This window comes from Pongo abelii, chromosome 2, assembly GCF_028885655.2.
Source record: "Pongo abelii isolate AG06213 chromosome 2, NHGRI_mPonAbe1-v2.0_pri, whole genome shotgun sequence".
Taxonomy (NCBI): domain Eukaryota; kingdom Metazoa; phylum Chordata; class Mammalia; order Primates; family Hominidae; genus Pongo; species Pongo abelii.
In genome coordinates, this window is record NC_085928.1 from 122638939 (window position 1) to 122659275 (window position 20337).

At 43.2% G+C, this 20337-nt stretch overlaps 2 protein-coding genes across 6 annotated transcripts in view; one reads left to right on the forward strand and one right to left on the reverse strand.

The window, feature by feature from the left end:
* Window positions 1-20337, forward strand: part of OSBPL10 (oxysterol binding protein like 10) — a 412361-nt gene that overhangs the window by 68943 nt on the left and 323081 nt on the right. For 4 of the 5 annotated variants that reach the window (XM_024244956.3, XM_024244955.3, XM_054552440.2 and 1 more), the window contains exon 1: window positions 19400-19680. The exons of the other annotated variant lie outside the window; for it this stretch is intronic. In XM_024244956.3, coding sequence (XP_024100724.1) covers window positions 19400-19680 — 281 coding nt within the window. Of the gene's footprint in view, window positions 1-19399; window positions 19681-20337 lie in introns of those variants that run through there. 5 annotated transcript variants of the gene reach the window in all.
* ZNF860 (zinc finger protein 860) lies at window positions 8034-18920 on the reverse strand. The gene is given in 3 exon segments (XM_054552438.2): window positions 8034-10443; window positions 10446-11946; window positions 18676-18920. Coding segments are annotated over 2 exon segments (2943 nt in total). The 5' UTR covers window positions 11526-11946; window positions 18676-18920; the 3' UTR covers window positions 8034-8580.

The window sequence follows — 20337 nt, forward strand, 5'->3', positions numbered from 1 at the left end:
AATTAGGTGGGCATGGTGGCACATGCCTGTAATCCCAGCTACTCAGGAGGCTGAGGCAGGAGAATCACTTGAACCCAGGAGGCAGAGATTGTGGTGAGCCGAGATTGTGCCATTGTACTCCAGCCTGAGCAACAGAGTGAGACCTTGTCTCAAAAAAAAAAAAAAAAAAAGATTTTGATATTTTTATCTGAAAAGTTTCCCAAAGCATAAATAATCACATTCATTGAAAAGAAAGAAAACAATCTGGGCCATGTTATCATCACTGACATAGGGGAATCAGGTTGGGGGAGTGGCTGGCAAGACAGGAAAGACTGATACCTTTGCTACATGCCACACCTCAGATTGCCACTGCAGCCCTTGTGCAAACTGTCCCTGGAGTTACAGTGATGCCCTCCAGACAGCAGAGGGGAGACAGCTGATCAAGCTAACAGCAGAGAGGGACCAAGTGAAAACTAAAAGTTAGGCTCTTTTCAGGAGATTATTACTGTCTGGCTGATATAAATTTGTAAGTTATGTCCCTCCTTTTTTCTCTTTTACACATCTTCTTCGACCTTGTGTTTTCTTATGAATGCAAAATAGCTAAATAGATTTTAAATATCCACTTATACTAAAGTGTGAATGATTGCTCTGAGCCAATGAATGGATAAATTTTATTTATCCAAGATAGTTAAAAAAGAACTGTCTTAGTTGGAAACTCTCCATTAATGGTGCAGATCTACCACAGCCAAAGGCAGAAAAACTCAGTAGGGACAGAAAAACCAATAGACGTGAGTCTATAAGGAAAATGCAGGAATAGGAGACTACAGCTAGATAGGGAAAGGGCGGAGTTCTCAGTATGAGCAGAATTGATGGATAGCCAATTGGCAAGAACAGCTATAAAGTGGGGAATTTAAATGACTAGAGGACCATATTTGGTATGTAACCATCAAATTGTTTGAAAAAGATCCAATGAAAGGGACAGATAAGGAAACTGGAATTTGATTATGGGTTTTGCTAGTGACAGAATGAAATATCTCCATCATCGCAATCCCAAGTTAATATACAGTAGTTGTGAAGTTCCCTTTCTAAATTGTAAATAAGCCTGATGCTGGGGGACAACCATCTGCTCAAATTCTGACTAATAATTCTCCCTTACTAGCAAGAAATCAACAGACCCAGCACTCACGTGGAATTTTTTCTGAGGGGTTTTCATTCAAAGGGTGAGTCGCCAGTGGTGAGATATGCTGATGGGGAGTTTACTTTGATGCTGAAGCCATTCCTCATTTCTTCCCTTTCTTCTGGGGGCAAAAAAAATGCCACAAGGAAAACAAAACCCCAAATACTCTCTCGCACATCATAGTACTTTACCATTTACTAAGTAATACAACTCAAGATACCTTATTAGAGCTTGACAACAGCACCACAAAGTGGGTGCTGCCATCTTATTTTTCAGATGAAGACACTGAGGCTATAGCTGGGCACAGCTGCTCATACCTGTGGCACTTCAGGAGGCCGAGACGGGAGGACTGCTTGAGCTCAGGAGTCTGAGACCAGTCTGGGCAACAGAGTGGGACCCAGTCTCTACAAAAAAATAAAACAAAATTAGCTGGGCATGGTGGTGCATACCTGTATAGTCCCAGCTACTCGGGAGGCTAAGGTGGGAGGATTGCTTGAGCCCAGGATGTCGAGGCTGCCGTGAGCTGGGATTGTGCCAATGCACTCCCACTCCTGCCTGGGCGACAGAGTGAGACCCTGTCTCAGAAACAAAAATGAAACAAAACAAAAACACTGAGGCTCAGAGAGGCAAGTTGCCCCGTGACAAGGAAGAGGCACTAACTCACAGCTGTTCCATCTCCCATCTCCAGATGTTTGCTTGATGAAATTTGTGGTAAGCAGACTATTTGATATGGAAAGTAAAAACAAAACAAAAAAATCCTTCTTCTGCCTGTCATTTGCTAATTCACTAACTCTCCTTTATCTCTTTAACAATGAATGATGTTTGCCCTGGCACGGTGGCTGACACCTGTAATCCCAGCATTTTGGGAGGCCGAAGCGGGCAGATCACGAGGTCAGGAGATAGAGACCATCCTGGCCAACATGGTGAAAACCCGTCTCTACTAAAAATAGAAAAATTAGCTGGGTGTGGTGGCTCGTGCTTGTAATCCCAGTTACTTGGGAGGCTGAGGCGCGAGGATCCCTTGAATCCAGGAGGCAGAGGTTGCAGTGAGCTGAAATCGCACCACTGCACTCCAGCATGGCGACAGAGCGAGGGCGAGAGTCCATCTCGAAAAAAAAAAGAATGATGTTCATAAATGCTCATAGGGAGACTGTTAGGACTTAAACACTGCCTATTGACATTGTAATAGTCATACTTACAGGGCTCTGCTGTGCACATAAATCGGGCAGGCTTTTTAAAAGCTTTAAGTCAGAAATAATTTACTGCATAATGTCTGCTAGTAAATTTGAGCATATGATGATCTCAAATGTGTCTTGTCAAAAAGCAAGCCATTCAGCTGCAAGAAACGTGTGGTATCTATAAATAAAGGCTCCCACCTTTGCATCAAGATGAATCTCCATGATAATTTCCTTTCCTCTGGCTTCTCTCCCATTGTGAGTGGGGAGCCTTCTGGGAAGAAGGATAGAAGCTTGGCTTTAGTTCTCCAAGATTCACAACCACATACCATATTGAATGGAGTGCTCACAAAACTGAACTTTCTACCTGTCCAAAGATACTTGTCAAGTTTTTTTTTTTTAATTTTATTTTTTTAAGTTCTGCACTCTCTGGAGTTGACAGGGGGATCTTTTTGCTGCTTTTTGGGCTTTTGCTTTCTTTCTTCTATAGTTTCAACCTATAAAAATTGACTTGCATATTAGGTTTGATCCAAAAAGAAACATCAACACCCGGCAACAGCTTCTTTCTGAAATTCTCTTTTCCAGGACTGGGAGTACAGAGACGTGTTAGAGATTTTCTGTAAGTGGTCTTTTCTCTTTTTAAACTTTGGGAAAGTCAATTCTTAAATCTGCAGATAAAAGTCTTAAGGTCCACTAACCACCTTCTCCCCCTGGCAATTTATATTTAAAAAAACTTCAGAGCACACATAGGTTGGCTCATATTTAGATGCAGAGAATGGCTCATATTTAGAGGTTGAGAAATACTCAAAGTGAAACAACCCACAATCATATCATTGTTCCCTTGCTTGGGGGGAGAGTTTAGAGAAATCAAGTCCTGTCTTGCAGGTTGTAACAAAAAGAATGTTACAATTCTCAGTTAAATTTAAAAGATTTCTTTGGACAGAAGTTTCTCTTTACAGGAACACTGAATTGTTTTTTCCCCCTTTTATGTCTCTAGAATATTTTGTCCACTTTGGTAATCTTTCATTCTGGTTATTTGGGTTTACCTGCGGGGAAGTCAGAAGGATTAGTATTTTGCAAACCACTTAAAACTGCTGTTTAAATGGCATCCAGTCAAGAACATTCTGCCTTGAAACTGGCAGCCCCAATTCTACCTCCAGCTCACAGTGTGACCCTGGGAGTCTCCTTTTTCTGAGTTTCATTTTCCTTCTCAGAAAAATGCTGAGATTGGATTCATCCTCCATTTCCAGCCCTCCACAGGGCATTTTGTCAGGTGGCAAATCAGGAAGGGGAAATGTCATGGATAGTTATTAACAGTGGCTTTGCACTGCATTGATCACACTAACTGCATGTCACTTCATCTCTGGATAGGGACTTCCTGTGGCTGTTTAAAAACCTGGGGTGTTGCGGGAAGTCAAGGACCCCGAACAGAGGGACCAGCTGGAGCCTCAGCAGAGGAACATAAATTGTGAAGATTTCACGGACGTTTATCACTTCCCTAATAATACTTTCATAATTTCTTACGCCTGTCTTTATTTTAATCTCTTAATCCGGTTATCTTCGTAAGCTGAGGATGTACATCACCTCAGGACCACTGTGATGATTGCGTTAACTGTACAAATTGATTGTAAAACGTGTGTTTGAACAATATGAAATCAGTGCACCTCGAAAAAGAACAGAATAACAGCGATTTTAGGGAACAAGGGAAGACAACCATAAGGTCTGACTGCCTGCAGGGTGGGGCAAAAAGAGCCATATTTTTCTTCTTGCGGAGAGCCTATAAACGGACATGCAAATAGGGAAGATATCGCTAAATTCTTTTCTTAGCAAGGAAATCAAGACCCTAGGGAAAGAATTGCATTCCTGGGGGCAGTTCTATAAATGGCCGCTCTGGGGATGTTTGTCTTATGTGGTTGAGATAAGGACTGAGATACGCCCTGGTCTCCTGTAGTACTCTCAGGCTTACTAGGATTGGGAAACCCCAGCCTGGTAAATTTGAGGTCAGACCAGTTCTCTGCTCTCAAACTCTGTTTTCTGTTAAGATGTTTATCAAGACAATACTTGCACTGCTGAACATAGACCCTTACCAGGAGTTCTGATTTTGTCCTTGCCCCGTTTCCTCAGAAGCATATGATCTTTACTCTGCCTGCCCCTTAAAGCATGTGACCTACACCCTATTCATACACCCCCTCCCCTTTTGAAATCCTTAATAAAAACTTACTGGTTTTGCAGCTCAGGTGGGCATCATGGTCCTACCAATACGTGATGTCACCCCTGGCAGCCCAGCTATAAAATTCCCCTCTTTGTACTCTTTCTCTTTATTTCTCAGACCAGCCGACACTTAGGGAAAATAGAAAGAACCTATGTTGAAATATTGGGGGTGAGTTCCCCTGATACTGGGGTACTTGTTTTATGGCCTTTCAGGAGCCTCAATCTTAAGACACATGAATATCTAGACTGTTTCTTCCTTCAGCAGTAACATATCTGGTGTTTGTAGTACACTTTCAATTTATAAAGAATTTTCTGATTTGGTGTCTCATTTAATCAAATGCTCACACTACTGTCACTTGAAGAAGGTGTATAGAAAAGACATCTGCACACCTACCCAAAAAATCTTAGAAATATCACTGAAAATTTTCAGCAGGCATGCAGGTAGGCTGGCAGACCATCCATCCATCCATCCATCCATCCATCCATCCATCCATCCATCCATCCATCCACCCACCCACCCACCCATCCATCCATCCATCCATCCATCCATCCATCCATCCATCCATCCATCCATCCATCCATCCTTTTTTTCCCTGACATAGGGAACTCATCCTCTAACATGAAGGCATACAGGACATTTGACCTCATATATCTTTTTCTTTTTTAAAAATTTGTTTTAGAAATTCACATTTAATAAATTTCACTATTTTTGGTGGACAGTCTATGAGTTTCTATGAGTGCCTGGAGCTCTTGTAACCACTGCCACAAGTAAGTTATAGGACAGTTCCATCACTCCACCCACCTTCAAATACATTTCTGTCTAGCTATCTCTTTCTAGTCAAACACTTGCTCCACTCTTAACTCTTGGCAATCACTAATCTTGTCTCTGTTCCTATAGTTTTGCCTTTTCCAGAATGTCATTATCAAGGAAATCATATAGTGTATGGTTGAGTCTGGCTTCTTTCACTGAACATAATGCATGTGAGATTCACTTGCAATATTGCATGTAACAATAGTTTACTCTCATTTATTGCTGAGTAGTCATTTATTGTATACATGTACCATAGTTTGTTTACATTTTTAATTCATTCCCCAGTTGAGGGATCTTTGGGTTATTTCCAGGTTTTGATGATTATGAATAAGGCATCAATAAACATTCACATACAAGTTTTTTTGTACAAGCATAGGTTTTCATTATATTTGTATAAGTATCTAGAAGTGGAATAACTAGATCATATTGTAAGTGTATGTTTAACTTTAAAAGAAACTGTTAAACTGTTTTCCAAAGTGACTGTATTATTTTGCACTCTCACCAGCAATGTGTAAGAGTTCCAGTTACTCCACATCCTCACTAGCACTTGGTATCCTCAGTTTTGGGGTGTGTGTGTGTGTGTGTGTGTGTGTGTGTGTGTGTGTGTATGTGTATGTAGTCATGTTAATAGGTATGTATTAGTATCTCATTGTAGTTTTACTTATATTTCCCTAATGACTAGTAATGTTGAACATCTCTTGATGTGCTTTTTCGGACATCTGTATATCTTATTGGGTGAAGTGAATGCTCACATATTTTTGTGATTAAAAAAAGGTTTTCTTGGCCGGGAGTGGTGGCTCATGCCTGTAATCCCAGCACTTTGGGAGGCCGAGGCGGGTGGATCACCTGAGGTCGGGAGTTTGAAACCAGCCTGACCAACATGGAGAAACTCTGTCTCTAATAAAAATACAAAATTAGCCGGGCATGGTGGTGCATGCCTGTAATCCCAGCTACTGGGAGGCTGAGGCAGGAGCCCTTGAACCTGGGAGGTGGAGGTTGTGGTAAGCCGAGATCGTGCCATTGCACTCCAGCCTGGGCAACAAGAGTGAATTCCACCTCAAAAAAAAAAAAATAAATAAATAAAATAAAATAAGGTTTTCTTACTTCTGCATTTTGAGAGTTCTTTGAATATGTGGGAAACAAGTCCTTTGTCAAACATTTTCCCCAGTCTTTGGCTCACCTTTCATTTCCTTACCCATATCTTTTGTAGGTAAATATTTTCAGTATTTGTTTAGTTTTTAGAGACAGGGTCTTGCTCTATTGCCTGGGCTGGAGTGCAGTGGCATGATCATAGCTCACTGCAGCTTTGAACTTCTGTGTTCAAGTGATACTCCTGCCTCAGCCTCTTGAGTAACTAGGACTACAGACATGTGCCATCCACACCCAGCTAATTTTTTATTTAAAAAACTTTCTGGACAGATGTTATCTTGCTATGTAGCCCAAGCTGGTCTTGAAATCCCAGCCTCAAGTGATGTTCCTGCCTTGGCCTCCCAAAGTGCTGGGATTACAGGCATGAGCATGCCTGGCCAAGGTTTGTTTGTTTCTTTTTTGCATATAGATGTCCAGTTCCATCACTTGTTGAAAAGATCATCCAGGTGTGCTCAATGTAATCACAAGGGTCCTTACGAAAAATGCAGGAGGGTCAGAGTCAGAGAAGGAGATGCAATGACAGAACCAGAGATTGGAGTGATGTCCTTGCTGAAAGGGGCCAAGAACCAGGAACCAAGGAATGTGGGCAGCCTCTAGATGCTGGAAAAGGCAAGGAATAGATTCTCCCCTAGAGCCTCCAGAATCAACATGGCTGTACTGATACCTTGATTTTACCATGTAAGACCCATTTTTGGGCTTCTGACTGCCAGAACTGTAAAATAATCAAGTTGTATTGTTTTATAATAACCACTATGTTTATGGTAATATTTTACAGTAGCAATAGGAAACCAATACAAAAAGCTGCATTGAATTGCCTTTGCACTTCTGTCAAAATCAACTGACTATATTCATATGAAACTATTTCTAGATTCTTTATTCTGTTCCATATTACTATGTGTCTATACTTTTTGCCTACACTGCACTGACATATCTTTTTTTTTCTTTTTTTTTTTGAGATGGAGTCTCGCTCTGTTGCCTAGGTTGGAGTGCAGTGGCACGATCCTGGCTCACTGCAGCCTCTGCCTCCCAGGTTCAAGTGATTCTCCTGCCTCAGCCTCCCCAGTAGCTGGGACTACAGGTGCGTGCCACTATGCCTGGCTAATTTTTGTATTTTTTGTAGAGGTGGGGTTTTGCCATGTTGACCAGGCTGGTCTCGAACTCCTAACCTCAAGTGATCCACCCAAAGTGCTGGGATTACAGGCATGAGCCACTGCGCCTGGCATTTTTTTTTTTTTAAGCCTGTCTTGAATTCTCTTATTTTCACTGCTTCATATCTTCAGGATATGAAAAAGTTGGTCAGTGGTAGTAAGAAAGATCCCAAAACATAAGGATAAAAAAAATGGCTGGTTTCACGGTAGATACCTGTATTAGTTATCTATTTTTTTTCAGAAAGAAAGAAGTAAAATTATATTTGTTTGTAGATGACATGATCTGCTGTGTAGAAAATCACAGAGTCAACTAAAATACTACTGAAACTAATAAACACAGTGTATTTGCAGAATACAATATCAGCACCAAAAATTAGCTAAATTTCCATACATTAACAATAAACAATTTTAAAAGAAAATTAAGAAAACACTTCCATTTGCTAGAGAACTTACAGTAAGAAATATTTAGGAATAAACGTAAAAAGGTGAGAAGTTTGTACCTTGAAATCTACAAACATCGATCAAAATGATTAAAAACATATATAAATAGAGATATGACCCATATTGATGGATTGGAAAGATTAATATTGTTAAATGATTATATAACCCAATGTGATTTAGATTCAACACAATACCCATAAAAATCCCTATCAGAAACAAAAAACAGGCTAGGAAAAGTGGCTCACGTCTGTTGGCCAGGCTGGTCTTAAACTCCTGACCTCAAGTGATCTATCCGTCTTGACCTCCCAAAGTGCTAGGATTACAGGCGTAAGCCTGCCCAGCCCAATCCTCTTAATGTAAACACTTTAATGTCAATTAATGTTTGAACTCAATGTCAAGTCAACTCAAACTCAAGTCAATGCTGAATTGACTCTAATGTCAATTAATGCTTGATGGTTTGCTATACTCATTGCATTCAGAACAATTATCTCAAGAATGAATTTTCTGATGTTTTGCAAGGAGTGACCTCTAACTGAAGACCTTGCCACGCTTATGACATTTGTAAGATTTCTGTCCAGTATGGATTCTCTGATGTCTAATGAGATGTGAATGTGAAGTAAAGGCTTTGCCACAATCATCACACTTGTGATGTTTCTCTCCCATGTGAATTCTCCTATGTTTTGCATAAGATGAAACTTGACTGAAGGCCTCGTCAAAATCATCACATTTGTAAGGTTTCTCTCCAGTATGAGTCTGCTGATGAACTGCAAAGTTTGAACGATGTCTGAAATATTTGCCACACTTGTAAGATCTCTCTTCATTATGGATTCTCCAATGATTTGCAATGGTTGTAGTGTTACTGAAGACTTTGTGACAATTATAACATTAGTAAAGTTTCCCTATACCATGGATTGCTTGATGGTGAATAAGTGTTGACTGCCCACTAAAGGCTTTGCCACATTTATTATACTTGTAAGGTTCCTCTCCAGTGTGAATTCTAGTATGCCGTGCCAGGTGTGAATCACACCCAAAAGCCTTGTCACAAATCTTACATTTGTATGGTTTCTCTCCAGCAGGAATTCTCCTATGTCTTTCAAGGTTTGATATGTGACTGAAAACTTTGTCACATTCTTCACATTTGTAAGGTTTCTCTCCAGTATGAATTCTCTTATGGGTTTCCAGGTGTGATTTGTGACTGAAAACTTTGTCACATTCTTCACATTTGTAAGGTTTCTCTCCAGTATGAAGTCTACGATGGCATACAAGGGATGACGTCTGACTGAAGGTCTTGCCACACTCATTACACTTGTAAGGTTTCTCTCCAGTATGAGTTCGCCGATGAACTGCAAGGTTTGAACGATGTCTGAAAAATGTGCCACATTTATTACACTTGTAAGATCTCTCTTCATTATGAATTCTCCAATGATTTGCAATGGTTGTAGTGTTACTGAAGACTTTGTGACAATCATTACATTTATAAAGTTTCCCTATACCACGGATTGCTTGATGGTGAATAAGTGTTGACTGCCCACTAAAGGCTTTGCCACACTCATTACACTTGTAAGATTTCTCTCCAGTGTGAATTCCAGTATGTTGTGCCAGGTGTGAATCACTCTGAAAAGCCTTGTCACAAACCTTACATTTGTAAGGTTTCTCTCCAGTATGAATTCTCTTATGTGTTTCAAGGTGTGATTTGCGACTGAAAACTTTGTCACATTCTTCACATTTGTAAGGTTTCTCTCCAGTATGAAGTCTATGATGACGTGCAAGGGTTGCTTGTTGATTAAAAACATTGCCACATTCATTACACTTATAAGGTTTCTCTCCAGTACGAAGTCTATGATGATGTGCAAGAGTTGCCTGGTGATTAAAATCCTTGCCACATTCATTACACTTGTAAGGTTTCTCTCCAGTATGAATTGCCTTATGAATTACAAGGGCTGAATTGTGATGGAAGGTCTTGCCACACTCATTACACTTGTAAGGTTTCTCTCCAGTATGAAGTCTATGATGGCATACAAGGGATGACGTCTGACTGAAGGTCTTGCCACACTCATTACACTTGTAAGGTTTCTCTCCCATATGAGTTGGCCAATGAACTAGGAGATATGAATGATGTCTAAAAAATTTGCCACATTTATTACACTTGTAAGATCTCTCTTCACTATGGATTCTCCAATGATTTGCAATGGTTGTAGCATTACTGAAGACTTTGTGACAATCATTACATTTATAAAGTTTCCCTATACCATGGATTGCTTGATGGTGAATAAGTGTTGACTGCCCACTAAAGGCTTTGCCGCACTCATTACACTTGTAAGGTTTCTCTCCAGTGTGAATTCTAGTGTATTGTGCCTAGGCGTGTAGTGTGAATCACGCCTGAAAGCCTTGTCACAAACCTTACATTTGTATGGTTTCTCTCCAGTATGAATTCTCCTATGTCTTTCAAGATTTGATTTGCGACTAAAAACTTTGTCACATTCTTCACATTTGTAAGATTTCTCTCCAGTATGAAGTCTATGATGACTTGCAAAGTTTGACTGTTGATTAAAAACCTTGCCACATTCACTACACTTGTAAGGTTTCTCACCAGTGTGACATCTATGATGGCATGCGATGTATCGCTTCTGATTAAAGACCTTACCACATACATCACATTTATATTGTTTCCCTCCTAAATAGATTATCTGATGTTTCCTTAAGAGTGAGCTACAATTAAAGGCTTTGCCACTCTCATTACATTGGAAAAATTTTTCTCTCATGTGTACTTCCTGTTTTTGTGTGAGTAATGATGAATGGAGGAAATTATTTTCATAGTTATTAGAAATATGGATTTTGGGCCTAGAAGAAATTCTTTGGGACGTTGGAACCGAGGAAGCATCGTTGATAGACTTCTCAACTTGATTACCATCTTTCCCTTTGGTCTGAAATATGTGCAGTTCAGGAAGATGCAAATGAAAGCTTAATCCAAGCTGATCTTTAATAGGCTTGTTTCCAGGATGCCTTCGATCATATCTGTCTGTGCTACCGGTCAACTTTTTGATTTTTGTCATGGTTGCTTCATGGCTATTTCTTTCATCTTCTTGCCATTGAAACTCAAAGGCATGAATATCTTTCCCAATTTTCTGGAAGCAAAAATCTCCAATGTGATGACTTTCATGTCTTTCTAATGTCCCTGTGTCCACTTCTATATTGCCTTGCCCTGTTGACGAGAACTTCTTCATCATGCATTTGGAAGAGATATCCACAGAATGCAGGTTCCTGTAGTTCTCCAACATCACGGCCCTGTATAAAGCCCTCTGCGCAGGGTCCAGGCATTTCCACTCCTCCAAAGAGAATTCTATAGCCACATCCCTAAAAGTCAAGTGTCCCTGAGGAAGAGCCATGCCTGGCTCCTTTTCTTTCCTCTTCTGAGCTGCTTCCTCATGTAACATGAGTCTTTAGAAATCAATAGCGCTGCAGTGTGACCTTCACCGAGGTGATCTGCTTCCTGCTCTGTATTAGTTATCTGTTGCCGAGAAACAAATTATCACAAACTTCGTGGCTTAAGGCAACAAACACTGATTACCTCACAGTCGCTGTGGATCGGGGTTTGGAGGCACTTCAGCTGGGTGTTCCTGGCTCAGTGTCTCTCATGGGTTGTAGTCAAGCTGTGGGTCATGGCTGCAGTCATCTCAAGGCTTGACTGGTGACAACCTACTTCCAAGGTCACTCACATGGCTGTTAGCAGGTCTCAGAAAATCTGCTTATAAGGTGACTGACACAGTGGCTGGCACACCTTCATGCCTCCTGCCTGGGCTGTCCATTGGTGGCCTGAGTATCCTTATGTCATGGCAGCTGGCTTTCTTAGAGTGACTGATGATAGAGAGAGAGAAAGACAGGGGGAGACAGAAAGAGAGAGAGAGCGAGAGTGAGCACTCCCCTGTTTATAAGCTGATCTTGGACATGATATACCATGACTTCTGCCATATTGTATTCATTAGAAGTGAGTCACTAAATTCATCCCACACTCAAGAGGGGAGGAATTAAGCCTCACCTCTAAAGAAGAGGGATCTATAGGCATAGCTTTGAAATCACTACAGTCTACCCTCTGGCCACAAATTTTTTTATATTCCTCCCACATGTAGAACACACTCATCCTACTCCTCAATGGCCCCCAGTGTCTCCTCTCATTACTGCACTAGCTTCAAGTCCACAATCTCACCACTAAGTCAGGTCTAGGTAGGAGAGGCTCCTCAGGTTAGTAAGTTTAGCTCCGTAAGTGCTGTTCCTCTGATCTGTGAAACTAAAGAGACTGGTTATCTGCCCCTTCACACTCAAAACACAATGGTGAAGCAGACACAGGATAATTGCTCCAGATATTCTTGTTCAAAGAGGCGGAAACAGGAGGTGCAAAGGGGTCAGCGGTCCAAGACAATTTTGAAAGCCAGTCGGGCAAATGTCACAATTTCCGTGATTGGGTCTCAAGGCCTGGGAATACTTCTCTGGGGTTCTTGGCTTCCCTCTCTGAACCCTTGGTTTTGCCTTCTTAATCATCCTTCCCTTATGACAAAAGGCAACATGTGTTTGCTCCATTTTCCTAACCCAAGTTTGTGAATATTTTTTCCTCTGTTTTCCCCTAAAATCTAATGGTTTTACATTTCACATTTTGGTTTCTGATCCATTTGGAGGTGACTTTTGCATAAAGTGTGAAGTATGGGTCTTACAAGTTTTTGCTTATAAATGTCCCAGTCTTCTAGCACTGTTAGTTGAAATGTGGCAAAGTGACATTACACCAGTTCCCAGACTAGGCTTCAGGAGGTCCTTCCTGCTTCCTCTCTTTGGAACCCTCCCCATGCCATGAGAACAAGCCTGGGCTGGCCTGCAGAGACCCTGTGGATTAGAGAGCCCAGCTCAAACATGGCCAGCCTTGTCCATCCAGCCAATGGTCCGACATGTTAGATCTAGCCAGAACCAGCATAGTAAACATTGGTTCAGACTTTCTGGGGGTTAATTCTGTAGTACATGAGCCACATTTATAAGTGTATGCAGCCTGACCCAGTCATTGGATCTTATTCTAAGGAAATAATTAAACTAATGTAAAAGGATATTTAAAGAACATTTCTCACAATAGCAAAAGCTTGAAATATGAGTGTTCATCAGTAGTGGAATGATTAAATTAGGGTGCATATAGACAGTGGAATACTCTGAAACTGTTACAAATGATGATATAGCTCTAAAGGAAATTGTCTATACTATATTCTTCAGTGAACAAGGTAAATTAGAAAGTATTATATGTTTTATAGTATGAACCTGTTTTTGAATAAAATGATATACAACTATGTCTCTACATAGAAGAGTGTCTGGACGAAGGGAAGGAGATGTGTATATATGTGTGTGTGTGTGTGCATACACATACATATATAAAAGTATATATATACATATATATTTATAAATTATTAGCAGTGGTTTAGAAATAATCTTTTAGTTTCTTTTTTTTTCAAGACAGGGTCTTACTCTGTCACCCAGGCTGGAGTACAGTGGCACAATCATAGCTCACTGCAGCCTCAAATTTCTGGGCTCAAGCAATCCTCCTGGCTCAGCCTCCTGAGTAGCTGGGACTACAGGTACATGTGCCACTGTGGCTGGCTCATTTAAAAAATTTTTTTGGAGATGGAGTCTCTCCAGGTTGCCCAGGCTGGTCTGGAACTCCTGGGCAATCCTCCCATCTCAGCCTCCCACAGTGCTGGGATTATATGCATGAGCCACTGCACCTGGCCTTCAGTTTTTACTTTATAATTTTGTGTGTAAATCTTTGAAAGTGAGCATCTATTTAATAAAATAATAATAAATAGGAGAGGCACCTATTTTATCTGTATATTTGTATTTTTTTTATATAAAAAATACACAATTTTTTTGTATTTTTAGTAGAGACAGGGTTTCACTGTGTTAGCCAGGATGGTCTCGATCTCCTGACCTCATGATCTGCCAGCCTCAGCCTCCCAAAGTGCTGGGATTACAGGCGTGAGCCACCGCGCCTGGCCCTCTCAGGGTAATCTTAATGGAGCTGTTTATTCACTGGATAGTGGACTGTCCATACCTTAATTCTGGTATTTTCTTCTTCCCATTGGATGGTAAGGTTGCATGTACATGTCACAGCTGAAGTTCAGACAGCAAGAACACTGGACTTGGAGTCAGAAGGCCTTGGTTCAGAATCAGCTCCTCCTCTTTGAGTTTCTGTTTCTTCCTCAGTAAAATTAGGCTTAATTTATCATGCAATAAACATGTATTGAGTATGATTGTGTTCAGGCCCTGTGGCTGGGTGCTAGGGGCCCAAACACCTGTACTGCTTCTCTCAGAGTGGTAATGAGAGGATCAATTCCTAAATGCATAAAAATATAACAGGAAATGGAATTCCAGGCACTGAGCTGTGCTTTCTGCAGTTTCATTAAGTAGAGGAAATGAAACTGGATTCATTACGAAGCAAGTGGTATAATACAGTGGCTAAGAACTCAGGCTCAGTAGCCAAATTGCCTAAGTTCAAATCCTGGCTCCACCAGAATTTGGGGGATGTTGCTGAACCTCTCTTCAATTCAGTTTCCTCTGCCTGTAAAATGGGAGTAAGAACTGTAGATCTCCTCATGTGGTTGTTGTGAGGATTTAATGAGTTATTATGTGTAAAACACTTAAAGCAGAGTCTAGCACATAGTGCTCAATATACATTAGCTGTTATTGTTATTATTATTTGGGACGTACAACACATCAGACCATATGTTTCTTACATGGACATGACGAAGTTGATATCAAGAGAGTGATCTGGTTGTGATAATTTTCTCTCTATTTGTGGCCAAGCTTCATTCCTGTCATCTGGCTAATGAAGTCAATGTCCACTCACTTACTTGCTGGTCCATGAACATCCTCCTAAGTCTTTCTAACTAGAGGAGGGAGCCTCAGAAGCAACTACTAAAAACTCCAGACCAGCCCTCCAGGTCCATGTGGAGAAGAAGATGGGGTAGTCAGCTCCCTACTAGGAACTACTGATTCTGTCCATTATTTCAAGAGGTATAATGTGTTTATCTTATTGCTCCAATCATGCATAGCTTCATTCCCAAAATCTTTACATGGTCTGTGATGGCTGTCAGATTTCCAGTCATTCTATTAACGTTTAAAATTTTTTCTAAATGATTTATGCAATCTGGGTAAATTAAGGAAATGGTCCTTATATTGAGCATTTGTGTTTAGCCAATATTTTTTATTTTTAAAAAATTTTTTGAGATGGAGTCTTGCTCTGTTGCCCAGGCTGGAGTGCAATGGTGTGATCTTGGCTCACTGCAACCTCTACCTTCTGGGTTCAAGCGATTCTCCTGCCTCAGCCTCCTGAGTAGCTGGGACTACAGGCGTGTATGACCACGCCCAGCTAATTTTTGTATTTTTAGTAGAGACAGGGTTGTACCATGTTGGCCAGGCTGGTCTTGAACTCCTGACCTCAAGTGACCCGCCCACCTTGGCCTCCCAAAGTGCTAGGATTACAGGCTTGAGCCACCGCGCCTGGCCTAGCCAATATTTTTAATCATACAAAATTATGCCGGTAAAATTATGCCGGTAAAAAAAATTTGACATAGCTGATTCCATCTTGCTTCTAACCTGTAAGCTGTCCTCGTTCATTCTCGAGCATATGCCACAGCTAACTTTGGGAGGAATTTAGTTCATAGTCTAACCCTAAAGCAAGGATTGTAATATCCCTTTCCAAAACTATTCCCTCCTTGTTTGAACACCAAACTACCTTTGCAAAACTAATGAAAGGCCACAGGATTAAAAGAGGTCTGAACTTTGCTAAGATAAAGGCATAGTTAAATGATAATCTGCCATTTTTCCAGAGGTCACCAGATTTCTAAACTTCCCATCACTCCTATAGATAACACCACTATTGTAAAACTTAAGATTTGTGTTTGAGGTATTTTTCATACCCTGCATTCTGACGGACCAGTTGCCACCACCCAGTCTGGTAAACTGGCTCATCAGGTCCTGTGGCCCTTACTCATGAACTGACTCAGTGCAAAAAGACAAACTTCGACTCTCTATTAATTTCATCCCTGACCCAATCTATCAGCATTCCCCATTCCTTAGCCCTCTGCCCACCAAACTATCCTTAAAAAAAAAAACCTCAGGTGGGCCCGGTACGGTGCCTCACGCCTGTAATTCCAGCACTTCGGGAGGCCAAGGTGGGTGGGTCACGAGATTGAGACCATCCTGGTGAACACGGTGAAATCCCATCTCTACTAAAAATACAAAAAAATTAGCTGGGCATGGTGGCAGGTGCCTGTAGTCCCAGCTACTGGGGAGGCTGAGGCAGGAGAATGATGTGAACCCAGGAGGCGGAGCTTGCAGTAAGCTGAGATCGTGCCACTAGACTCCAGCCTGGGTGACAGAGCGAGACTCCAGTCTCAAAAAAACAAACAAACAAACAAACAAAAACCCTTAGGCTCTGAATTTTCAGGGAGATTGATATGAGTAATAATACATTCCTGTCCTCCAGCTTGGCTGGCCCTACAATTGTTAAACTCTTCCTCTATTGCAAAAACCTGCATTGGCTTTTCTGGGTAACAAGCAAGATGAACCTGTTGGGCATTACAGTATGTATTTCAAATACTTTTTGCCAATTTATTATGTATTTTTCAAATTGCTTTTCAAACATAAAGACTTTTTCCTCTCCAAACATAATTCTGCAGGTACCTTTTCCCTATTTGCTATACTACGGTAGGTCAAGGAAAGCTTTCTGGAAGATGTGACTTGTAATCCATAACTCCATGGGTGAGAAACACAAACCAGGTGAAGAGAGCAGGGAATACTGTCGCCAGCAGGAGGAACAGCATGTGCTTCATCTCTCTTTCATGATATTGCCTCTACTTTCAGCACATCTGCTCCACTCACCTCTTGCTACTGACTTGGACATTTTTGATTCCATACGGCTGGCTTGCTCCTGCCCCATCCTGGCCTTGACTATTCCTTTTAGCTTAGTTCCTTCCCCCCTTGAACTGGTCTGTCTCAAGGGTCTAATTTTTTAGTCCAAGGTGAGAATTTGTTGTGCTAGCTCATCCAGTCATAGGATGGCTGCATAAGGTGGAGTAATGGTGGCATAGGTTAGGTAATATGAAATAAAATGATGACACTTCTCCTCTTTTAGCAGGAGCTTAAGGTGGCAGTCTCCAATAAAAGGCATGTTGTTTTGGTACATAATGCTGACATTTATAGTCCAATATGCACCTACCTTCCCACCTTCAGTCTGTATGTCAATGCAGGACTCAATGAACACTCATATATGATCAGTAAGTTAGCTTAGGCAAAGCTATGCTGTGGTAAAAAATAATGCTAAAATCTCAATGGCTTCAAACAAACATTTTATGCATGTTACATGGCCAACACTAACTGGCTTAGGATCTGCTGTATTCCACACCTTCTCACTCCAGGACGCAAGATTAAGGAGAGTCCTTATCCAGGACATGCTGCTCTCCTGGGATGAGGAAAAGAGAAAGATGGTGGAACCATATGACTGCTCTTAAAGCTTATGTTTGGAAGGGGCATTCATTGCTTCTGTTCACATTCCATTGCTCAAATCAATTCCATGGCCAAGCCTGAGGTCCATGTGGAAGACGGATACTCCTTCCATAGGAAGCGGCAGTAAATATTTTGAACAAATGAACATTCTTGCATAGTTTATCACAGCCAGTATCATTTGTCCCATTTTGCAGTGAGAAAACTAAGGCTAATAGAGGTAATTTGATCAAGGCCATAGGTTAGAATTAAGCTCTGAATGGCTTCAAAGTTGGTCCAGGCAAGCTCTTTTCAGGTTTTTTTTTTTTTTTTTTAACACTATGTAGGCACCTGGAATTGTAATTTACTCAGGGGTACAACCACTTCTCTTCAACTCCAGAAGCTTCTCCGTGCATCTCTAGAGCTAAACCACCCATGAAATCTTCCTGGAAGGATGTGAAGCTAGAAAGGGGTTGGGCTCGGGGAACTGTCCCTCTGAGAGCTGACTTCCATTTAGTAATTTTTTTTTTAACTGTTGAAGTATTTATCTGCTTGATGGGTTTGTAGATCCTTTGGACGGAGATCACCTATCATCTATCACCTTTTGTTTTGTCTGTGTGTGTGTGAGAGAGGGTTCCTCAAAGCTTTTTGTAGGTAATTTTTGATGCTTCAGATTACAATGGATATCTATATTCACAAAAACTATTAGTGGGGTGGAAAGAGTATCTTTAGGTAGGAAGAAGGGCGCAGAAGTTACGGCCAACACAGAGAATCCTTCAATGTTTGTAAATATCTGTTAATTTCCCTTGCCTCAGGAGCAGTTTTCCGGGTTTCAAAGCCTCTGTTCCCAGGTGCACGTGCAGTGTGGTAACAATGGATAGGTTTTGACTTGCCAGGTTTATGCGTGCCATTCAGGGCAGGGGATTAGGGTTAGGCCAGTGAGTGACCTAGGACACTCAATTTAAGGAAGCACTCGCACAAACCTGAGAGTTCGCGCGCCTCACCCCAGCCCAGCCGTGTGTCTGTTAAGCATTTATCATAATCCTGCTGCATGAAAATGCCCGGCGAGCTTACCTGTGAGGATCACCTGCCACTCCCCTCCTCCGCCAGACAACGCGGAGGCCCTCCCTGCGCTGTGACTTTGCTCCGCCGGTGATAATTTCCAGGTTACTGTGTAGGAGCGTCTGGCGCAGGATCGTGTGCGGAAGACCGAGAGAGGGAGTGTGCATGTGAGCCTGTGAGGCCGGGCGGGTCCATATCCGGGTGGACCGGGTGGGTGGGGCTGCCCCTCCCTCCAGGTCCCGAGGTGGATAGGGGGTGGGGAGTGATGCGCAGAGATTCCCTTTCGCCCCTTCGGATCCAAGAGAGGGTGGCAGAAGGAATGCGTGGGTGACTCGGCGTGGATTTAGGGCGTGCCCACCCTGCAGATCGGCCTCCTAGAGTGTCCCGAGGGCCTGAGAGGCCGCAGGGACACGAAGGAAGAGAAGGAGGAACCCGAAGAGGGCTCGCCTAGCCGGCCACCCGCTCCGAACTTGCCCGGGAAACTAGTGCGGAGGGAGGGGCCGGGCCCTGGCCGCGGCGGGAGGAGGGGCGGCCGCAGCTGCATCCAGCCCCGTTGGCTTCCTTCCCAGCTCTCCTTCGCCTCCTCCTCCTCTTCCTCCTGTATGAGTCAGGCATTTCCCGGGGATTTGGAGCAGCCACGCGCGGCCCGGGCGCCCGGAGCTGTAAGCAGCAGCAGCAGCCGCCGTGCCGGGGCCGCCACCGCGGCGGGCACCCGCGTCCCGGGCGCGCACGGACCATGGAGAGGGCAGCCCAGGGCACAGACGGCGGCGGGGGTAGCAACAGTAGCAGCCGCAGCAGCAGCCGTGCTACCTCGGCGGGCTCCTCGCCCTCCTGCTCTCTGGCGGGCCGGGGGGTCTCCAGCCGGTCGGCGGCGGCCGGGCTCGGCGGCGGGGGCAGCCGCAGCAGCCCGGGGTCTGTGGCCGCTAGCCCGTCCGGGGGAGGCGGCCGCAGGAGGGAGCCGGCGCTCGAGGGCGTGCTCAGCAAATACACCAACCTCCTCCAGGGCTGGCAGAACAGGTAACGCGCCAGCCGCCCGCGCCACCGCGCGCCCCTGTGTGTGTGTGTGTGCGCGCGTGTGTGTGTGTATGTGTGTCTGTGTATGTGTGTGCGCGCGCGCGATTGTGCCTTCAGCGAACCGGGTGATGCCTCCCAGTGGTGCCCTTCCTGCGTCCCTGCTCCCCTCCAGGTGGGGTTCTCAGGATGGGGCGCGCCGTGGCTCCACCCCGGGACCGCACCGCAGTGGCGGGTAGGGAGGTGAGAGCCCTGGTTTTCCTCTGTGCTGGCACCTGCAGAGACTGGAGTGGCAGGAGGATCGTGCTGGTCCCCGTGCTCTGCTTGTCCGCGGTTTCCCGCACGCCTGAAGAATGACTGGGAAAGGGAGGCAGAAGGGGCGTGCTTTGTGCCGGAGTGAAAAAGCGTTAGCACGTCGGCTCCGATTACAATAATTCTCTAAATAACAGTTCATTTTAAAGTTTGGTGTTTCAGAACACCACCACCATCAACAAAAAACCTGCCACTTGTCATCCTGGGCGACTGTGCATACTCCTGCCCCAGTTTGTGCCTTGCAGCCTCCGATGTCTGTAATGGAAGTTTTGTTTAAAAACAGAAAGAGGCCGGGCGCGGTGGCTCACCTCTGTAATCCCAGTACTTTGGGAGGCCGATGCGGGCAGATCA